Raw genomic sequence first — 22,995 nt, forward strand, 5'->3', positions numbered from 1 at the left:
TCTTAGTATAGATTTACCTTGATGCAATAGTCTTCCTGAAAAAAGAAACCCTAAAGTTTATATGCTGACAATTTGCATCCTAAAGAGCTGATTGTTTAGGGAAAAAAAAAAAAAACCTCTCCCTTTCCTTCCCTGTTCCCATCTCCCTTTTTTCTTACTGTAAACTCGGAAAATCTGATGTGTTAATGAGAAGAAGTCTGGCAAAATGCAGAAATTGATTGCACCCATAATTCCATCAAAATTGTTTACTGCTAATATTTTGGTGATTTTTCTTCTAATTTTTCCTACAAATTAATTTACTTCTCCAACTGTATTCACCATCAGCTTAGACTGTTTCGTAGAGATTTATGTTCTATTAAATTCAAATCATATCTTAAATTTGTGAAATAAGCCCTTCCTATGTGCCAGTTACACTTCTGTGCCCTCTATATTTCATATTTTTAGCAAGCCTATTATGATTTCTGTGGTTTACAAATGAAGAAACTAAGCTCCAAAGGGGTTAATTAAATTACTTGCCCCGAGGGCATAAATAATACCTGCTATTCCAGGGCTTCCCCACAGTTGAGGGGAGAGGGAGGAAATGCTCCTAGCTGCAACATTGTACACCCTTTCCTATGTTTGCCTTAGTGATTACATAATAAAGAAATTCTGTTAGAAAGCTCTCTGCTCAGATGTCACCCCTCAGAGAGGCACATATGCTATTCAATAATATTTGCTGAATGATTGAATGACCTCTGCCTTCAGTTCTGCTTTGTATAAATTCTGATTTTCTTATTCAGCCTCTCGTGGACTGATAGGATGAAATATCCTCTTGATCAGCGTTCCCCTCTGTAAATCCCTACTTTGGATGCTCCGGGCTGGCAAGCAACTCTAGTACACCTCATTCTTCTGCACCCAGCTGTGGCATCACAGCTCGTAGCCATCAAGGCCAGATTCTTGTTTCCAAACCGGTTTATGCCAGTTGTGCTTGTTATTGTAATTGCATAATTTAATTAGAAATTATGTAACTCGTTATACATGAGTTTGAAAAGATAGATTTGTTTCCATGAAAATAAGACTCAAAGTCATATAGACTGGGAGAATTAAGAATCTATATCTTGTAAGTTCTATTAAGAATGTGGTGTCCGATTTTTTTTTTTCTTCATATAGTTGAAAGGCCTAACAGATAGACAGAAACTGAGAGAGACCTTTCCTAGTCCAGCGTTGTAGCTTGCCAGCATACCATACTGGAACTCCAGTTTAGTGCTCAGCTGTTTCCACTTCCCCTCCAGCTCCCTGCTAATGCACCTGGGAGAGCAGCAGCAGATGGCCCAAGTGCTCAGGCCCCTACCACCCATGTGCAAGACCCAGATGGCGTTCCAGGCTCCTGGCTTCAGCCTGGCCTAGCCCTGGCTTTACAGCCATGTGGGGAGTGGAACAGTGAGTGGAAAATCTCTTTTCCTGTCTCTGTCACTCTGCCTTTCAAATAAATGAGATAAATCTTTAAGAGAGAAAAAAGAGAGAGGCATCTTCCATCTCCTGGCTCACTCCCCAGATGCCTGCAACACCTTGGGCTGGACCAGGCCAGAGCCTGGAGCTCCATCTGGGTCTTCAGTGTGAGCAGCATTGGCCCAAGCATTTGGACCATTATCTACTGCCTCCCTGACACACTTTCAGCAGGCTTGATCCTAAGTGAAGTAGCCAGGACTCAAACGGGCACTTCAGTATGGGATGCGGGTATTCCAATCAGCAGCTTGACCTGCTGTGCCACAGCACCCATCTATGAACATCTAGAAGTTCTAGGTCTATGTACAAGAGACAAAAAGAGGAAACAGTAGACAAGCCCTAATTGTAGGTATTATGTATATATTTTTAAAGTTAAAATGAAATAATTAAAGTAGCATGTATCTAGCTTCCTGCTAATGTACTTCAGAGGCAGTGGATAATGGCCCAAGTGCTTGGGCCCTTGCCACCCACATAGGAGACCTAGATGGAGTTCCTGGCTCCTGGCTTCAGCCTGGCCCACTCCTGGCTGTTACAGCCATTTGGGAAGTGAACCAGGGAGTAGAAGATTGTGTGTGTGTGTGTGTGTGTATCACTGTTTCCCTATCAGTGTGCCTTTCAAATAAATAAATCAGTCTTTAATAAAATAGTATTGTATTATTTTCTACCTTTACCTTTGAAATTATCCAGTTATTACTTCTAATCACCACCTTTGCTCATTCACTAAGACCTGGCTTCTTTGCCCTGGAGCCTGAGCTTTAGAAGAACATTGATGTTTTTCTGTTTCGACATGGCTCCCTGTCCAATGTCTTGGCTGCAACAGTGCCCGAAATGTTAATTCTTTGTTGAATGAATGGATGAAGGATTCTAAAGTATGTATGATTTCTACAGAAGGAAATACTATGGGGCTGGCGCGCGGCTCAATAGGTTAATCCTCCGCCTGCGGCACTGGCACCCCAGGTTCTAGTCCCGGTCGGGGTGCCAGATTCTGTCCCGGTTGCCCCTCTTCCAGGCCAGCTCTTTGCTGTGGCCCGGGAAGGCAGTGGAGGATGGCCCAAATCCTTGGGCCCTGCACCCGCGTGGGAGACCAGGAGAAGCACCTGGCTCCTGGCTTTGGATCAGCGTGGTGCACCGGCCGCAGCGGCCATTGGAGAGTGAACCAAAGGTGTAAAGGAAGACCTTTCTCTCTGTCTCTCTCTCTCTCCCTGTCCACTCTGCCTGTCAAAAAAAAAAGAAAAAAAAAGAAAAAGAAAGAAATACTTTATATTTTATATATATTTTATTTATATTTTATATATATTTTATAATGGTATTGCTATATTTTTAGTCACTGTTTACTAAATTAAATTACAAAATAAAAAGGTCTTCAAAAAAGTTCATGGAAATGTGCATTATGAAAAAAATGCATACATTTCAGATTTTTGCACCAAAATATATTTATCTTTTCATTCTTTTTTCTATGAACTTTTTGAAGTACCCTCCTTCTGTTTTCTAACTTTCTCTAAAAAAAAAAAAATTGTCATTTATTGTCTTAAATGTGCATTAGGAGAATTACTTATGGAAACAGGTCTGAGAGGTCATATCAAAGTGAGGATTAGAAGCCAGGAAATTTGCACAAAATGCCAAACTCATAGTAAGAACTAGGTATGTGTTAGCCAAAAATCCAGCAAAACAAAACAGACTACATTATGGGGGAAGACTCTTGATTTAGAACCTTTTTACAACTCAAACTGTAAAAAACCTTTTCTTGTGTAGGTACAAATTGTCTTGCCTTTGGCATTTCAGTAAGCTTCGCCCACAAATTAGAAAGTTTGTTTTTAATCTCACAAAGAAAGTTAAAATGGGTTCCAGAATAAAGATCATTGGATTTTAATACAGACAAGTTATGAAGCAAACACAAGCTCCGCATGGTGATTCTTGGTTTGATGACTTCTTTCCAGAATGCTAAGCCTTCCGTGAAAACTGGTTTTCAGAATATTAGCTAGACACTAAGTACACTCGGCTTGGAGGGGAGGGGAAATGCTTATATTATGCAAGAAATACAGCTTCTTCCCACGATGTTTTCGCGGAGGCCTTATTAAAGCCTCGTCTGCTATTCCTGGCCATGTCAGCGGCGGCTGACGTCGTGGGTGCAGAAGCAGCCCAGTGAGTGGCTGAGTTAAAGAACTTAGCCTATGAGAATTCAGAAAGCGGAAACCATCGCAGCCGCTGATGTCAGACTAGACACGTTCCCCTGTAGGTACTGACAGTTTAGAGCAGCTCCCCGCCACTTACCTATTCCGCAGTGAATTTTGCTAAGACTAGACTGGAAGAGTTTGTTCTCCCCTTCTCTGGGAGATATGGATTATGGAAATGTTTCCGAAGAATTTCTGTGCAAGCAGTGGACATGAATGTAGCCATTTATTAGATTATTGCAGCATGTGTTACCAAGCTGATGCTGCCCATTTGCAGCCTAATGTGTTTATTACAGTCTTCCCAGTGGCATCCTGAAGTGTCTTTCAGCTAAAAAATTCATGAGTATTATTGGCTTTCGGTCAGAAAATGGAATATGTCTTCTAGTTACTGTCTGATATACCACTTTAAGGCCATTATATAAAAGTAAATCTAAGAGCAGAGCATGTTGAGAAGGAAGGAATTTTTAGCTTAAACATTTGTTTACACACTGTTACTGCTGTACTCTGGACCAAGCCCACGAGAAGGTAGGTGCCAAAGCCCCTTCACTGGCAGAAAACTTGGCGGTTGTAGGATATGCTGTTTTCTTGAGTCCTGCACCTAACTGCAAACAACTAGTTTTGTATTATTGATAAGTCTGATCTTAGTGAGAGTAGTTTTTGTCTGGTTTACTGCAATTATTTTTAGAATACAATATGTTGCTGTAACTTAGTAAAGCTGAACTGAGAATTTGTTTCCAAATAAGATACCTTTAATTCTGGATTTATTTGGAATGAGTACCCTAAAATGTTGCAGCCTAACTGTTGTCAGTGTCTCAATGAATGTGTAGTTTTATGAGTCTGAATCTAAAGAGACAAGTGAGGCAAGTTTATAATTTTATGTATAAAAATCAAGGAGCATTACAGTCTTAGGTAAATATGATGTTAAAAATGTTCTTACAATCTAGTAGAAAGTGATAGCCCATTAGTGGAAATAATGTGTTATCGTCCCAGCTAACATTTGTTTGAAAGATTGTATGGCATCCTCTCTTCCTGTGCTAAATGCATTGCTTGTTTGCCAGTGGGAAGAAAATGTCTGGTTTTCTGTGTGTGCGCATTCCTGCATTTAGTCCATCTATGTAGTTCTCTATGTTCTGTTGGCCTGTGTGCTGCTTCATTGCTTGTATAAGTCCACAACATCTTTTCACATAGTCTGTACACTTAGAATTTTTTAGATGATTTATTCAGTTATCACCAAAATAATATTTGTTCAGGGTAACTTAAGCCAATTAATGCTCTTTGCAAAGGGGGCATTGCCCTCCTGTGTCAGTTGGATCTCTTTACTTCTGTATCATCTTTCTGACTCCCAAGGTTTGACTTGCTCTATGCTTTATTCCACCTTTCCCAGGCATCTGTAGCCAAAGAAGGCATGTTTTGTTTGTTTAAACATGAGATAGTATGTTTTTTAGACTTCTCAGAGTCTGACCCGGAGATTTTGCTTTTGTGTAGTAAAAGGATCCGCCTGGAGCACAGGATACTGTGAGGGAGAAACTGCTTTGAGGCTGAAATGAGCAAACGTTTTAACGTGTAGGAAAGAAGGGAGTGAATGGAGCTTTAGCTATTGAGGTGAGCATCCTAGCCACCGTGCCCCTGAGAGAAGAATAGAATACAGATGGAGACGTGCTTAAGTGACAGTTTATGAATAGGTTTCTATTGTTTAGCATTTCTTGGTCCTAAAAAGCCCGTGTTGAGCAGCAGGCTGTGTTTGTAAAGAGAGTTCCAGAAGAAGCTAAAAGAAATTGGGGAGGCCTCTCTGGGCCCGGATTTGGAGCCAGGGGATTTATTAGGCAAAGTCCCGCTCAGGAAGGTGTTGGAGACAGATGTCCTCTCAGCAGCTCTGCGTGTGTCACTTCTACTTGGGGAAATTTCATCGTCTCAGAGGAGTTTCGGAGAGGGCTTGACTTGTGGGGGGAAAAAAACCAAAAAAACAAAAAACCAGTTCTCGGAGCTGGCAGTAGGGGTCCGATGTTTGATCATTTTATTTTGTTTGGGTTTCAGCAACAGCATGAGTATTCTTCTTATTTATTTGTTAACTGAATGTGTTCAGCATATAATAAATCTGACAGTTTTACAGACCTTGTTTGGAAGATGGCCTGTGCTGATAAAAGATAAAATGCACATTATCGTTTACATGAATTCTGGATGATTAACTAGCCTTAATGGTATAAGGCTGTATCGCAAGCAAGAGCTTTTTACCTTCTAAGAAATATTGATGAATTCTATGAAGGGAGAGTGCATTTCTGAATTATTGCAGGTCTGACATTTATTTTTTGCTTTCTGTCATTATGCTAAGAATTTAAATGACATCCTTCACTCTTCCCAGAATACTGTTGTTTTTAAAAACAAAACTTACTAAATCCTGTGGCTGTAACTCTTTTCTCTACTGTCTAGCTCGCAGAACTTGCTATCAGAGGACGTGAGGGTGGATGTACTGTCACTGTGAAAAGCAGGGAGATCGTGTTGTTTGTTACAGATAGTAAGAATGGACACATTGAAACTTTCTTTTTCAGCCATGTCCTTTTGCAACCCCCAACATCTGGTAGAAACTGGTTTGCACTCAAAGACTATAATTACCATCAGATACAGCCGGAGTTTACTCGCACCATTTTCAGTTTTTTAATGACTTATATTGAATAGTTTCAGAATTGAGGATGAGATGCTCAAGAATTTTAATTCCAGGGTGGGTATTTGGTACAGCAGTTAAGATGCCACTTGGGACACCCGCATCCCAAATCTGAGTGCCTGGGTTTAAGTCCTGGCTCTGCTTCCAGTTCCAGCTTCCTACCAATGTAGACCCTAGGAGGCAGCAGATGGCTCAAGTAGTCGGGTCCTTGTTGCCCAGGTGGGAGACCCAAGTAGAGTTCCTGCCTTTGGCATGACCTCACCCCAGCTGGTGTGGGCATTTGGGAAGTGAACAGCAAACCCGCAGGGGTGAGATGGCTCCTTCATTCGTATTCATGTTCTCTTTCTCTCTCCTGCCTTTCAGATAGATTTAAAATTCAACTTCAATCTATTTTATTTCATGAGACTACTGAAAACATGCATTGGTTTTAAGAAACTATTTATTTAGGAATGGTTACAAAATAAAAATATTTTGCCCCTCAATACTATCCCTTCAGTATTTTCTGTCACCTAGATTTTCAAAAGAATGCATTAAAACGTCTCTGCTTGTGTGGCTCATTTTACCTTAGGTACTTTTCTGCAAGTAGGCCTACACTAGACAATGTTTATCAATGAAGAATCTTTGTGTTGATCTCTGGTTTTTATTTGCGTCACTCCTGCCTTGCCTAGTACTTTGAGCAGAGGGATTCACCTGGCAGGGCCACCTGTTCTGTGAAATACTAAGGCTTGCTGCCAGCCAGCCAAGCCTTGGGTAGGGCGCCAGGAGTGTGCGACAGTCATCCAGAGAGCACGCACAGCCCCTCTCCCGAGCACCTCATTAAGGAGGCTCGCTGTTATTATTTGGTTCGCCCACTAAGGAGCAGGGCAAAAATCCACGTGTCTGCTCCAGGACTGTGCTACCGTGGACCTCACATCACCCCTTCCATGCCCTCCTCCCTTCCCTGCACCTGCCGTAAAGTACTCCTCCTCTTTGCCTTTTTCTCTCTGCATCTCAGACCTTTTTGTTTTCCCTGGGAGGACAGCAGTGATTCAGACGGGATATCCCTCTGAGCTGGCACTTCCAGGATTCCCCAGCCTCATCACCCCGCCACCCTGCCCCACTTTGGGCAGTTGGCACTCCTGCCTCTCCCTCCCCTCCTTGGCCCTGGACCCCTTCCCTTCCTGCCCTCCTTCTTCCCTTTAGTGGTGTAGAAGCTGCTTGCAAATAAACATGGTGGCAGATAGTCCAGGAAAATTGTTCAGCAAAGAGGACATATGTGGCAGAAACAAAAATAAGGAAACAATCATGTTTAAAAAACTGAAAATTTTAGAATTTGAAGAAATCTGCTGAAGATATCATTGCTTAGCGCTTAAGTAACTTCAAGAGAATAATGATGTTTTAAAGACACAAGTAGAGTGCCTTGGAAGCCAGCCTTGGGTAGGTACAAGTGGAATGTAAAGTCTGCCCAGAAGGTTTTTCTGACACCAGAAATGTGTGCTCCCCTCCCTGCCCTGGCTTATGGGGCCTCATAGGCATGAACTTATTGGGAGATACACATTGGGAAAGCTGAAGGTTCCTGATGTTGATGCTCACATTAAATCCCAAAGCTGGGTAAGTGTGACCTGCTAAGTGAAACAGTCACTGACTCCAAAGCTTTCTGGCCTTTCTGATAGTACTGTACATTTTAGTAGACGTGGTGAGACTTCTGAGGGGAAAAAAGTCATTTTTTACTCATAAAACTTAATCAAACTTTGCCTCCTATTTAGAGCATTTTGCTATATACTGTAGATTATATTTTAATGTTAAATGTTAGAGCGCAGGTGTTGTGGTACAAAGGGTTAAGCTGCCACTTCAGACACCCATATCCGTATCAGGATGCCTAGTGGGAGGCCCAGCTGCTCCACTTCCAATCCAGCTTCCTGCCAGTGCTTCTGGAAGGTTGCAGATGATGGCCCAAGGACTTGGGCCCCTCCCTCCCACATGAGAGAACCCCCCTGGAGTTCACGGCTCCTGGCTACAGGCTGGCCCAGCCTGGATGCTGCAGGCATTTTGGTGGGGTGAAGGGGGAATAGTGGATGGAGAATCTCTGTTTTCTCTCATTCTCCCTCTCTGTGTCACTCTGCCTGTCGAATCTTTCTCTAAATTTTTTATGACTTTAATTTTTTATGACTTATGGAAAGCTGCCTCCAGGGTGCAGATTCCGTAGGTCGTTCATTGCAGCTTCACTTAGACTGGATGTGTAAGGTTCAGTCTCACACGCTCAGGACTGAAACCTAAGAACTGAGGCTTACTTAGTTCCTGACAGTGAATGCTTGGCAGGTTTCATTTGAGAAGGATTCTGGTATCGGGCTTTTTGCTTTAACCTCTCTCCGCCAGTACCATGTGCGCTGCCCCTGCTCCGCTTCCCGCCGTGTGAAATCCTGCACCTTCCTCAGGGCCTCCTCCCCAGCCAGGCTTTGGCCCTCACCCTACAGAGGAGTGCCCCACAGTCATCTCATGGGTGGATGTGCCTTACCCTCACACTGAGTTCTCCTCCTACCCTATTTTCTTCATTTCTCCTTGGACTCAGAGCCGTGAGCCTCACTTAACGATGGCAGGCAGTCTTTGTTGAATGGATGGTGATGTTTGGGTGACAGGAAGGGAATCAAGCACAGAAGCCCTGTAGTCCAGATCTTGCTGCTGCTTCCACCTGACCTGTGCCTATTTAGCTACATAGGTGCAGGTAGCCATTTTTCTGCCAAGGGCTGTTTGGATATTTATAACATCATTTGCGGCCCATATGAAATTATCAACTGAGAAATTAGCCTGCTGTAGATTTATTGAATTTTGAGTCCTCACTGTGGTCGCCTTGGCAGGGCCAGACTAAATGACTTCCTGGGCCTTATACAGCCTGCAGGCCAGACGCTTCCCACCCCTGCTAGAGGAAGAATGGCTGATGTATGAGGAGGCCCTTGCCATTTGCTAACCTGCTCGGTAGTCCTGTACATAGATGCTGATGAGACCCCATTTTACAGAAGAGGCAGTGAAGGTGTGAGAGGTAAAGCAGCTTTTTATGGTCACAGGGCTAACCATGTCATGAGACTTGGGCATTAGGTCTGGCCCATGCTCCGTAGGACAGCCCCTGTGTGACTCTTGGCTCTGGCTTCTAATTCCAGCTTCTGCCAGTGTGGGCTCTGGGAGGCAATAGTGATGGCTCATGGGATTGGGATCCTGCTACCCAGTGTGTGAGGCCTAGGTTGTGTTCCTATTTCCAGACGTTATGGGCATTTGGGGATTGAACCAGAGGATCAGAGCTCTGTTTATCTGTCTATGTCTCTCCTCCCTCCCCTAAATAAATGAATACTGTTTTGGGGCCTGGCACTGTGGTACAGCGGGTTAATGCCCTGGCCTGAAGTGCCAGCATCCCATATGGGTGCCAGTTCTAGTCCTGGCTGCTCCACTTCCAATCAAGCTCTCTGCTATGGCCTGGGAAAGCAGTAGAAGATGGCCAAAGTGCTTGGGCCCCTTCACCCGCATGGGAGACCAGGAAGAAGCTCCTGGCTCCTGGCTTCAGATTGACACAGCTCTGGCCGTTGTGGCCATCTGGGGAGTGAACCAGCAGATGCAAGACCTCTCTCTCTTTGTCTCTCTGCCTCTGCCTCTCCTCTCTCTGTGTAACTCTGACTTTCAAATAAATAGCTAAATCTTAAAAAATAAATAAATACTGTTTTTTAAAGTTTATAGAAAAGTGAAATTAAAACGTTTATTTTGATGCAAACAATTTTTCAAAAGTCTGTGAATATTTGCTCTGATAATATGCATTTTCCATGAGCTTTTTGAATTACCCCTGTACTTAGTGAGTAGTTACTAAGTACAGATTTGGCTTATTATCAAGCCAAAATTGTGACCACAGCACAGGACCTTGGGACTTGGTTACATTGCTCCCAACAGCAGGAAGCTGGGCATCAGCGCACAGAACTGTGCCCGGCAAGTGACCTCTTGAAGAAAATGTACAGTTGGTGCAGTCTCCTGCAACTGCTACACTACTTCTTACTTCTTCATTTTTCTTACAAATGGTTCTTTAAAAAAAAAAAAAGCAAAAACTGTGCTGCTGAGTTGGATCAGAATATTGAGCAGAGGAGAGTGTAGTGAGCCTAGGGCTGAGTGTCCCAGGGCTCATGGAAGGCAGCTGCTGGATATGTGGCCATGACACAGTGGGTAGTCTAACGTCAGGTCTTCAGCCCACCTTGCACTTCATCCCGCTCTTGGTCAGCCTGCTGCTCTCTGGCATCCTCTTTATGTTCCCAGTCTTCTACTGACTTGGCCTTCCCTCTGATTTTTTTTTTCCTGGTCCAAAAGGGGAGAAAAGCCATTCTCAAAAGTAAAGGAGACCAGGGCCAGCATTGTAGTATAGTGGAATAAGCCTCCACCGTTGGCACCGGCATCCCATATGGGTGCCGGTTTGTGTCCCAACTGCTCCACTTCTGATCCAGCTCTCTGCTGATGGCCTGGGAAAGCAGAGGAAGATGGCCCAGGTGCTTGGGCCCCTGCACCCACATGGGAGACCCAGAGGAAGCTCCTGGCTCCTGGCTCCTGGCTTCGGATCGGCTCAGCTCCAGCCATTGTAGCCATTTGGAGAGTGAGACAGCAGATGGAAGACCTCTATCTTTGTCTTTCCCTCTGTCTGTCTGTAACTCTGCCTCTCAAATAAATAAAGATGATTGACACTGCTGGGATGGGAAGTAGCAGAGAACTGGAGCTCTGGGAAAGGTTTTAAATGCTGACTTGAGCTTTTGGGACTGTGTTGCCTTTTTTTCCTTTTGCTAAGCAGTCATTAAGCACCTTTTGTACTTTCCTCCGAATCTTTGTTTAGGTCATTTAGAGCTTCACCATCTCCTGCTCTTTAGCTCTTGCTTGCTTCGCTCAGTGTTTGTTTCCACTAGTGTAGATCAGTGCACAGTCTCTGTAGTTTTGTGTCCTGTTTTCTTCCTGAAAGGAATGCCTGAGGCAGGAGCTAGTGATGGCCGCCTGCCCCTTGGGGGTCACTAAAGGCCCCTTGATTTTGAGGGTGCTTCTTAAGACCTTTGGTAATGGCAGCCAGAGCCCCCTGAGAGAAGGCAAGTCCGGGGCGGCAGGCTGTGAGCCAGGCCATCCCCGGGCAGTGTGCGGCGTGGCACATCCAGGGAGACAGCTGCTGCAGGGGGCCGGCACTGAGTCTCCCTAGAAAGCAGAAGATCCTCTTTGAGGAGTGCTGGTTACCAGGCCCTGGGCAAGAACTTGAGGCCACCACAAGGGTATCTGATCTACCTGAGTAAACTTGGAAACCCTCAGCCCTTAGTGTCATGGCTCTGTTTCTTCCTGGGGCTGTCTGTCCTGAATGACTATTGCAGCACAGAGTTCACATTGGCCAACCCAACACTGAGACTGGGAGGAGCCTTTGCAACACCTGGAGTTTCTTAGGGTGCAAGATCTCTCCTGAAACCGGAAGCTCGCAGCCCCAGCCCAGCACTAGCAGACTGTAGTTCATGATGCTATTAGATCCAACTCCTGCTTAAAGAGTTTGGGCCTAATGAAGTATGCTTGGTTCTTTTTAAAATGTTGACCTTGGGACCGGCATTGTGGTGTAATGAGTTAAGCCACCACCTGCCACGAGAGCTCCCTGTAATGGGCGCCAGCATCCCATATGGGATCCAGCTCTCTGCTATGATCCTGCGAAAAGCTGCAGAAGATGGCCGAATTCCTTGGGCCCCTGCACCCACTTGGGAGACTAGATGAAGCTCCTGGCTCCTGGCTTCGGCCTGGCCCAGCCCTGGCCATTGTGGCCACTTAGGGAATGAACAAGCAGATAGAAGTGCACTCACTCTCTCTCTCTAAATCTGCCTTTCAAATAAATAAATAAATTTTTTTTACAAAGTTGACCTTCCCGCCGGCGCCGCGGCTTACTAGGCTAATCCTCCGCCTTGCGGCGCCAGCACACCGGGTTCTAGTCCCGGTCCGGACGCCGGATTCTGTCCCGGTTGCCCCTCTTCCAGGCCAGCTCTCTGCTGTGGCCAGGGAGTGCAGTGGAGGATGGCCCAAGTGCTTGGGCCCTGCACCTGCATGGGAGACCAGGAGAAACACCTGGCTCCTGGCTTCAGATCAGCACAGTGCGCCGGCCGCAGCGCGCCGGCCACGGCAACCATTGGAGGGTGAACCAATGGCAAAGGAAGACCTTTCTCTCTGTCTCTCTCTCTCTCACTGTCCACTCTGCCTGTCAAAAAAAAAAAAAAGTTGACCTTCCCATTTACTTAACCTGTAAGCAAGTTTTTTTTAAAAATGGTTTTTCATTAGAAATCATACATGCACATAGATCAAAACAGTGTGTGAATTACTGTTGTCATATTTCTGATTGAAATCAAGGCTCTGGTATTGTTGGTAAAAGGACCAGACGCTTTGTCATCAGCATTTTCATTTTTTCCTTCCCTGTTTTCTGTTTCAGTTGCTGATATGTGTTCAAGATGAGTGGGATGGGAGAAAATACCTCTGACCCGTCCAGGGCAGAGACAAGAAAGCGTAAGGAATGTCCTGACCAGCTTGGACCCAGGTGAGAGTCTGGCCGAGGGGACTCAGTATTGGCTCTGAAAGCCACATGCCTGCTTCTTTGTTGTTGATTTTACTCCCATTTGGAATATTGGGTTTAATTTTTCTCCTTAACAATTAAATGTTTAAATATGCAGTAGCTTGTATTTTAAATATGCAAATAAGTAACAAATTTTATTCTTTACAAGAAGAGGAAAGTCCCCTGTTGTGTTTGACTCTTACAGTCACTTTATTCCTTAATCTTGAGGTTTACATTTTATTTTATGTTAGATCACAGAATGCTATAATGACAAAAGATCTTATAATAAAAAGATTTGCTGTTAATTTTATCCTGGGTTTGATTTTTGTTTGTTTTGCTTTTTCATGACCTGAAATGTTAAATCTACTTGAGTTGAGACCAATGACTGTGGCTCTTCAGTGCATAAAACAGATATTTTAGAGCAAGTTACTTCTCATGTGTTATGAGTAAATGTGTGAATAGTTAAATGCATATCCTCTTGGAACTAGCAGCTCTGATTCTAGGAATTTTCCTATGACACTCTTTAACACTTGCAAATGATATATGATATATGTAGAGAGGTTCCTCATTGCAACATTGTTTCTAATTGCAAAAGATTAGGAAAAATATTTGTAGGGAACTGTGTAAACAACTTTGATATACTTAGACCCTGGAAGACAATGCAGCTATGATAAGGAATGAGGACATTCTTTATGGATTAATATGAAAAAATTTTCCTCCTAAAAAGATTGTTACAAAGAACAAGCAAGGTTTAGAAAATGTTATGGAGTACTACCATTTATATAAAAAAGTAAAAAAATAAAAATCTAAATTGGTATTATTTTAGGATATTCAGGAAACGATAATAAGAGTTCATCATTTTGGTAGATGGTGAGCTAGATAAATAGGAACAAAGGTAGCAGAGAGATTTTTCACACTTCTGATATTTTAAATCATAGAAATGATTTTAAAAGTTATGTAAAAACAGTTACTTCTTTCCGATGGCCAGGAAAAAGATCAGACAGGGAAGCAGTAGGGAGGAAGGCTAGGAAAAGTCATTAGCAGAGGAAGGAGAGAAAGGGCAAAGAGCCAATATTTTATATTCTGTACACCCTTCTAGTTGCCACGCAAAACAACAGGCTTGCTAAAGCCCCATCCCTAGCTCCTGTGTTGGCCTCTAGGTTCCCCAGGACTTTCTGGTAAACCACAGCCTCCTGCCTGTCGGGCTGTCATACCACCCGTAATGGACAGGAGTCCTACGTGCTGGGCTGGTGCCAGACCTGTTGAAATTACAAACATTGGTTTTCTTTTTCTTTTCTTCTTCTTTTTTTTTTTCAAATTTTACCAAAGCTTGTTGAAATGTGTTTATTCCTATTGCAACTAGGTTAAGTTCCATTGCTTTTACTAATCTTCAAGAAATTCCCAAGGTTTTATAAATGTAGCCTCCCTGACCTTCTTAAGACATTTGTTTACTTCTGTGGCCGTCAGTTTGATGCCCACTTATGCCAGGCTCTGTATTAAACACAGTAGTGAGAAGCATTGTCCAAGTCCTTGTTGCCTGGCCCAGTGAGAGACACTCACCACAAGTAAATGGAAGATGACAAGCGGGAGAAAAGTCTGGTTTTCTAACAAACATGCAACATATTAGAACAAATTGACTTTTCCCCTAAAAGTTCTTCTCTCTGTTTATATAGGTAACTTTGTTTGCTGTCTTTGTGTTAGAACTTGTTTAATTTGTTAATCCTTTTTCAGGGTAGCTCTTTCCATTGGGGGGTGAAGCAACGGCAAAGGAAGACCTTTCTCTCTGTCTCTCTCACTGTCCACTCTGCCCTGTAAAAAAAAAAAAAAATGTAATGAAAATGTGGTTTTTTTGTTTTTTGTTTTTTGGTTTTTTTTTAGTCCCAAAAGGAACACTGAGAAGCGTAACCGTGAACAGGAAAACAAATACATCGAAGAACTTGCAGAGTTGATTTTTGCAAATTTTAATGATATAGACAACTTTAACTTCAAACCTGACAAATGTGCAATCTTGAAAGAAACTGTGAAGCAAATTCGTCAGATCAAAGAACAAGGTAAGAGGACTGAATGAACATTTTAGAGGGCTGAGTTGGTTTCTGCTTTTCCTTGTGTGAGAAGTCTCTTCAGAGGCCCTTTAATCCATTTCTCATGCTTAAATTATTAATGAGGAAATGATGTCACATTGCAAGATGAATGCAAGTATCACTCGCAGTGGTTTATAAATAGGCTTTATATAAAATTCAGCTGTTCCCTGACGAGAGGAGACCGGAGACCGAGGTGAGCTTGGGTGATGTAGCATTTCATCTGGTCAGCTCAGTCGGGCGCCCACTCCTGCTCCTCCTGTCGCCCTTCAGTGTTCAGAGCCTGTGCAGCAAGTGCCTATCATAATGTGCAAGCGACAAGCCAGTTTGAAATGCAAACCAGAAGTAAGGAAGTGAACCACCTCCTGTTTCAGTACTCAGCAGCGTTGCCTAAGTGTGAGCCTCTGCTGGCCCAGCCTCTGGCTGAGAATTTCCTATCCTGAGTGACAACAGTTGCGAATGCTTCCAGCCTGCAGTAGAAATTCTTTTGTGAAGATGAAATGTAGAACGTGACGAATTTCTTCCTGTGGCTGTCTTTTTTCCTTGAGGTCGTTTTGTGCATCTCTTCTCTGGTATTTTTGCCTACAGAAATCAAGAAATTATCTTTAAAAAAAAAAAAAAAAGACATTTGGCTTTGTGGTGCCAAAAAGCAAATCTTTATTAGACATGTAAGGACATTGTCTTGGTGCATGCATGTATCTGTTGTGTTTGCTTCCCCTGTTAGTTGGTTTGAATTTTATTCTTTTATGATATCTAATAGAATATAAGAACATTATATAATAAAGTGATACCAGACTAAAGTTTTTCTTCTAAATATACACTTATTTTAGTAGAGTACTTTTTAAAAGCTTAAGAACATCATAAGTTTATTACTCAGCAGTCTCTTGGTGCATCTCCTAGAGTTTATGTTTTTTACTCTCTCTTGTGCAATAATCAAAAAAAAAGATGTTTAGGAAAATAATCTCTTTAGTCTTTGTAGATATCTGAACCTCACACTGTTTCTGCTCCTGTCTGTTGTGAAATCCTAGCTACATATTAGCATATTATCATCATAGCATTTTACATATTCTTGCAGACTATTAAGCTTAAGTGCTATATAAAAGTTTCACAAACATAGCTCTATATTCTGAGAACTTAAAAATATTCACAAGGCATACACATCACGGTTCCTAACACTAACCTGCTCCAAAAACTGGTCTCTATTTCCTGGTTCTCCCGTCAGGATTACACCATCAGCATGGTCACCAGCTAAGGGATTTTTCAGTGTGCGATTCAGACTCCCGTCATCTCTCTCCTCTGTCTTTTCCCTTTGAGGTTCACTAGTTGTCAAAAACTCCATTGTCATCTGTTTCTTTATTTTTTTGGTATCAGCAAATGGGTAAAATATTCCTACAACTACAACTCTTAGGAAAATAATTGGTTAAGCTTACAGTTCTTTGAAGTTGTGTCTTCCTGGTTGCTGACAGCATTGCCGTAGAGAAACCATTAAGCTTTTTGCTTCAGATTTCTAAGGTCTTACAATGATTCAGTTTTGTGAATACTGCATGTTAAATAATACTTTTACATTTTCAAACAATTATATTGTTCACACCCCTGTGAAAGTCTTGCATAAGTTTTTAAAGTTTTGCAAAACCTTGGTAATTCCCCCCTCAAACCATAAGACACGTTAAGATGTGTCACGCTGGGCCTGTGCCATACCTTAACTGCAGTTTTAATCATAAGACTGCATACCACAACCACCCAAGAAGCAGCAATAATAAACACCCTGTCATGTCTTATTCTTATAATGGTGCTCCTCCTAATTTGAAAAGCAGCATGTTTTGAAAAGTGAAGCAAAAGTTAAACACTGAATGAAAGCAAGAGGAAAAAAAAAAAAACAAAAAACAAAAAAAAAATGCCAATAGACTTTGAAGTTCTCAACTGAGTTTAATATTTTAAGAATATCCCTTGTTTGATAAATGTTTGGAAAAAAAAAAAAAGAAGAATCAAATAAAGCAGAAGCCAAGCGTCAATCCTTGAGCTATCTAAGAACTTTTTGAACCTGGGCAAAGTATTGTCTCTCTCTGAGACTCGGTTTCCTTGTGTAGAATTCAGCCACAGCGACACCCAGTTTGTGTGACTGTCGAGGAATCTGTGAGCCACGTAAATGCGTTTAGCCAGTACGTGTCAGGGTAGATACTCAGCAGATAATAACAGTTTTCTTCTTCACTGTAGGAAGAAGGGCACTTTTTTTTCTTTAGCTGGGATCTTCAGTGACATCTTCCTTGTAGAAAGCAGAAGAGGGATAGTTGTTAATATTGTCCCTGCAGGGTCATTTGGAGGAAGTACAATTTTTCTGGTGCTAGAAAATTCTGTGCAGCCTATGCATTCCTCTCTACTCACAGCTCTGTTTGGGCCGCTTTGATTTCCTGTGGCAGCTGACAGCCAGCCAGGGTTCGAGACCAACTTGTAAGTCATGCCTGAGCCTCCTCCCTTGTTCTGTGTCCCGGCTGCTCCCTCTGCCAATCAGCATAAATAATAGCCAACTCTGTCTCTACACCATTATCAAAGCCCCATTTGTATTGCCATCACAGTAGTCAGCTTGCAGGAGAATTCATTTGGGAGGTCTGGAGAACAAGCCTGTTAATATCCGAAGATCACATGTTCGTCCTAGAGAGGTGAAACAGCATGGCTGGCAGAGCCACGTTGAGGAACTCACAAACTGGGAGAGCTGGGCTCCTCTTGCTGGAGCCCCCTGCCGTGGAAGGCTGGGGTGTGCCAGCCTGCCTGGTAGGCTCTTCCCCTCCTCTGCTCTCATCAGCGGCTCTTCAGTTTTTCTTTTGTTTCATAAAGGGTATTTTTAAATGGCCTAAGGGGTGTGGGTTTGGAGGGGCAATTACCATCCGTTTGGCTTCTCATGCATTCTTTTGGCTGTGCTGCTATATGAGACTCATAGGTCATAGATGCTAGTACTCCAAGAGCATTGACGCTGGAATAGGCCTGCTAGAACCACAGCAAATATACTCACAAGTTTGTGGCTACTACTGTGATCACCATGAAGTATCATGGAATTTGTACGTGTGGATGGTTTTCCTGTAGTCCGTATTCTTAGGTCCTTAGTTATTTTTTTTAAGATTTATTTATTTATTTATTTGAAAGGCAGAAGCAGAGAGAGAGAGAGTGAAAGAGAAAAAGAGAGGTCTTCCACCCACTGGTTCATTCCCCAAATGGCCACAACAGCCAGAGCTGAGCTGATCCAAAGCCAGAAGTCTGGAGTGTCTTCCTGGTCTCCCATGTGGATGCAGGGGTCTGCGGACTTATGCCATCTTCCAATGCTTTCTCAGGCACATTAGTAGGGAGCTGGCTTAGAAGTGGAGCAGTTGGGACTCGAACCAGTGCCCATATGGGATGCCAGCACTGCACGTGGTGACTCTACCCACTACCCCAAAGCACTGGTCCCAGGTCCTTAGTTATTAACTATTAGTTACTTAGTAACCAAGTCAGACTTTTTGCTGTTACTGAATTTAAATTCTCGGGGAATTTTTTCTTTTATGATTTATTTATTTGTTTATTTTTGAACGTCAGAGTTACAGAGAACGAGAGACATACAGGGAGAGATATCTTCCATCCACTGATTCACTCCCCAGATGGCTGCAATGGCTCATAGAGCTGAGCCAGGCTGAAGCCAGGCCAGGGCCAGGAGCTTCTTCCAAGTCTCCCATGTGGGTACAGGGGCCAAACACTTGGGCCATCTTCTGCTGCTTTCCCAGGCACATTAACAGGGAGCCAGATCAGAAGTGGAACAGCTGGGACTCAAACTGGCACTGAAATGGGATGCCAGCATGGCAGGCAGAGGCTTTACCCACTGTACCATAATGCTGGTCCCTCTGGTAATTTTTAATACCAGCTGAGACTTCATTAGTTCTTACTGTCTGCCAAGCACGTCTTAAAGTACTCAGATTTAGTAACCTGTTTAACACACAAACACACCGTGAAACAGGTGTATCGGTTCCCTTTTCACGGGTGGGGAACGGGAGTCCCAGGGTAGTTTGGTAGCTTGGCAAGCCCCACAGCTGCTTTGCACAGGACAGAGGGAGCCTGGGCCATACAATCCCAGTGGGTGCACCTAAGCCACTGCAGCCGCTTTTTGATAATGAAGCGTGAAGTTCCTTTATGTATGAAAGGAGGATGACAAATGTTTAAAACTCAGTCTTCTGTGGCTTACCAGCAGTAGTCATGGATATCACAGAGCCCTGTCCCCTGGCTGGGGAGGTTCACACTGCTTTTACTCCACAGAAGAACGAGTAGTGTGAAAAATAGAAGTGATTTCATTTTGGATTACTGTGTCCAATTTCATTTTTATTGGAAATACATGCTGTTTTCTTTTATAAAAATAACAATAAAGTATGAAGTGTGAAATTTAGGGAAATTTTAAAAATTAATATAGTTACACTGTGCTATTTTTTCTTAAGATTTATTTATTTATTTTATTTGAGAGGCAGAGTTACAGAGAGAGGGAGAGACAGAGAGAGAGAGGTCTTCCGTCCTCTGGTTCACTCTCCAAATGGCCTCAACAACTGGAGCTGGGCAGATCCGAAGCCAGGAGCTTCACCTGGGTCTCCGCTTGGGTGTGGGGGCCCAGTTACTTAGGCCATCTTCCACTGCTTTCCCAGGCACAGAGCTGTATCGGAAGTGGAGCAGCCAGGTCTCAAACCGGCACCCATGTGGAATGCTGGCATGACAAGTGACTGCTTTACCCACTGTGCCACAATTCTGCGCTAATTAAAGTGATCTCTGGAGGCCAGCTTTGTGCCACAGTGAGTTTAACCGCCATTCACAATACTGGCATTCCATACTGGAGTACTGATTCCAGTCTACTTCCACTCCAGCTTCCTGTTACTGAGCCTGGGGAGGCAGCAGAAGATGGCCCAAGAATTTGGGCCCCTGCCACCCACATGGGAGACCTGGATAGAGTTCCTGGCACCTGATTTCCACCTGGTTCAGCCCCAGCTGTTGAAGCCATTGGAGAATGAAACATCAGATGGAAGATATGTCATTCTATCCTTCAAATAAATAAATAAATACCTCTTATGTTAACATCAAGTAGCCACACTTTTTGTTGATACCCTAAAATAATTATTGTGAGTAAAGGTTTTTTTTTGTTTTTGTTTTTGTTTTTTTCCCCCCAATGTTTAGAAACCATTTGCCACTTCATTTAAATCCACTTTAATGGGGCAGGTGTTGTGGTACAGTGGTTTAAGCTCCCACTTGTGTCGCTGGCATCCCTTGAGTGCGGGTTCATGTCCTGCTCCTTTTCTGATCTAGCATCCTACTAATGCAGCTGGGAGGCAGCAAATGATGGCCCAAGAACTTGGGTTCCTGCCATGAGGGAGATCCAGGCAGTGTTCCTGGCTCCTGGCTTAGGCCTGGCCTAGCCCCAGATGTTGTATCCATTTGGTAAGTGAACTAGCAGATGAATGCACTCTTTCTTTCTGTCTCTCCCTCGCTTTCCATCCCTCTGCCTTTCAAATAAATAAATCAATGAATCCTTTAAAAAATCCCCTTTAGTGTGGTATATTTGAATGCAGGACATGTTTGTTCAAATAAGAAATTTTCTCAAACTTTTGTTATATTTCTAAAGCGGTTTTATTTGTAAAAAACCACAAACATTTACAGATAGATTTCAAAAGTCTGTGTCAGTATAAGCCAGATTGAGGGGAAATTCCTAGTTGAAGCAGGCAACCCGAAGATTACTCTGGTCTCTCATTATGAGTATTTATTCTAGTGATTTACTTTTTATATGTAGCTCTAGTGTGAGAACATTGGGATTCCAGATTGCTTCATACATACAATTTTCCCCTAACTTTGAGGACAGCATCAAAAAATAAAGCAGGGTTTTAAGGAGCGGGCGTGGATGGGAGCGTGCTGCAGTCAACAAGGAGCCAGTTGTTCACTTGGCAGGAATCTTGCGAGGCAACTGTTAAGCACAGTCATTATTACTAATTATATAGACTTATAATTAAATTTGATGAAAAGCAAAGATAAGACTAAAGCTCAGCCGTTCCTAATACCTGGCTGCGTTTGACCATTCCCTGTGCCCTAGAGACCGTGTCTCCCTGGCAGACACTGTGGAGTGGTGGCAACTGTGCATCTCTGTAAGTCTCTGGTCAGTCAGTCAGTGTTGCATTGTTTGATTGCAGCTGGCCGTGATGAGAGCATTCACACCATGGAGATGAGCACACACTACACATCGGGGTGTGATTTAGTTTTCTGTTGGCTGTCACTGTAGCCCGAAGAAAGAAACATCTAATATTTAAGTGGCCCTTACATGTACCCACAGAAAAATGTTTCCCACTTCAACAAAAATGTCACTCATAAACTAACAAAAAATAATTGACGTAGGACTTAAAACTTTATTATTTCACTTTTGTCTTATTCATTAGCTTAAGTGAAAATTTCAGTCAATGTTCTTTTTTTTATTTTAAGATTTATTTATTTATTTGTAAGGCAAAGAGGAGTGGGGGGAGATCTTCCATCTGCTGGTTCATTCCCCAAATGCCTACAAGGAGCTGGAGCTGGACCACTCCAAAGCCAGGAGTTAGGAGCTTCCGTGGGGTCTCCCACGTGGGTTCAGAGGCCCAAAGACTTGGGCCATCTTCCACTGCTTTTCCCGGACCATAGCAAAGATCTGGGTTGGAAATGGAGGAGCCAGGAGTTGAACCAGCACCCATATGGATGCTGGTACTGCAGGTAGCAGCTTTACTCGCTACACCACAGCACTAGCCCCTCAATCAACATTCCTTTGGAACTATATATAGTCTTTAGTCAGTTGTAATCACATGTTCATTATCATATGAGATTTTGGCAAAAATCAATGGAAACATCCTAAGAATCAATTGCTTATATAGCATTTACAATAGAGCTGTGGGGTTTATTATTGTTTATAAATTATGTACTATACAGCATTTACACCAGATAAAAATTTATGATGCATTATCCTCCAGCACTGAAGAGCTAGGTTTTAACAGTGTACCTTTGACTGGACAGGTTGTATTGGTAAATGTAGGTGAGTCGATACAGAAATCCATAAACTAGTGGAATGATTTAAACAAGAAATAGTCTCAGAAACAACCTTACTGCAGCACACGTCAGAGAAGTAGAAGCCCTGTTAAAATGATGCCTTTCCTTCCTGTTCTTTCTAACCCCATCCTGGATACTTACATTCTTATGATGGAAATACAGTTATTCAAAGCCAAAGCCTAGGCCTGATCTCGTGGCTGTCAGCAAGCAAAATAAGAGAAAGGACCCTGATATCAAATCCCTCCTGGTAGGATCTCTGCCTGTCAGGATTTGGGGGAGAGCCTTCCAGGTGTTACTTCTGTTTCATGTGATGGAGAAACTGAGGGTAATGGCAGCGTTGTCAACCAGAAGGGATGGGTTAGCAAACTCAGCATCTCTTGGCATACCCTGTAGACATTCTCACACTGAAGGCACGGGTGGCAGTGTTCTAGATTGCCAGTAGAGTATGTATGATAGTACACACTCTCCATTATTTGAAAACTGAACGGGAAACTGATAAAACCATGTATTCTTACTTTCTTTTAATACAGTAGCTTCTTAAACACTATGTACAGTTTGGATTTCAAATGCCAGGTTTTTTTATCCTACTTGTTTCTAAATGTGCTGATGACAAGTGAATGGGCAGAGTCAGTCATCCAGATATAATAAGAGCCAGTGGAGTAGACCAGTGCAATCAGCCTAATAAACTCATTGAAAGAAGGGACTTTATTTAAAACCCAGTGAGCCCCAATATCTCTGTTCACCACCTGTGTACAAGTTTCTTACATTTTAGTCCTTTATTTCCTAACCTATTAAAAAGAGATAGTAATGCCCCCTTCATAAAGTTCTTGAGAAGAGTACTTTTGTACTGTTTATTAAGGGCTTAAGCTAGTATTTGGCATGTGGCAAGGTTTAGTGAATAGCAGTTCCGTTACTCTTAGCATTTCTGACGTGTATACGTGGAAGTACCATCCAATAAATCTAGATTTTCTTTGTAAGGGGACTACT

The 22,995-nt window shown here is 42.9% G+C and overlaps 1 protein-coding gene across 7 annotated transcripts in view; it reads left to right on the plus strand.

Moving 5' to 3' along the window:
* NCOA2 (nuclear receptor coactivator 2) overlaps nucleotides 1–22,995 on the plus strand; it is a 291,581-nt gene that overhangs the window by 167,505 nt on the left and 101,081 nt on the right. For all 7 annotated transcript variants that reach the window (XM_062188377.1, XM_062188373.1, XM_062188378.1 and 4 more), the window contains 2 exons: nucleotides 12,752–12,856; nucleotides 14,750–14,922. In XM_062188377.1, coding sequence (XP_062044361.1) covers nucleotides 12,771–12,856; nucleotides 14,750–14,922 — 259 coding nt within the window. In that variant the 5' untranslated portion in view covers nucleotides 12,752–12,770. The remainder of the gene's footprint in view (nucleotides 1–12,751; nucleotides 12,857–14,749; nucleotides 14,923–22,995) is intronic.

The sequence above is a fragment of the Lepus europaeus genome, chromosome 4, assembly GCF_033115175.1.
Source record: "Lepus europaeus isolate LE1 chromosome 4, mLepTim1.pri, whole genome shotgun sequence".
In the NCBI taxonomy this organism is placed as follows: domain Eukaryota; kingdom Metazoa; phylum Chordata; class Mammalia; order Lagomorpha; family Leporidae; genus Lepus; species Lepus europaeus.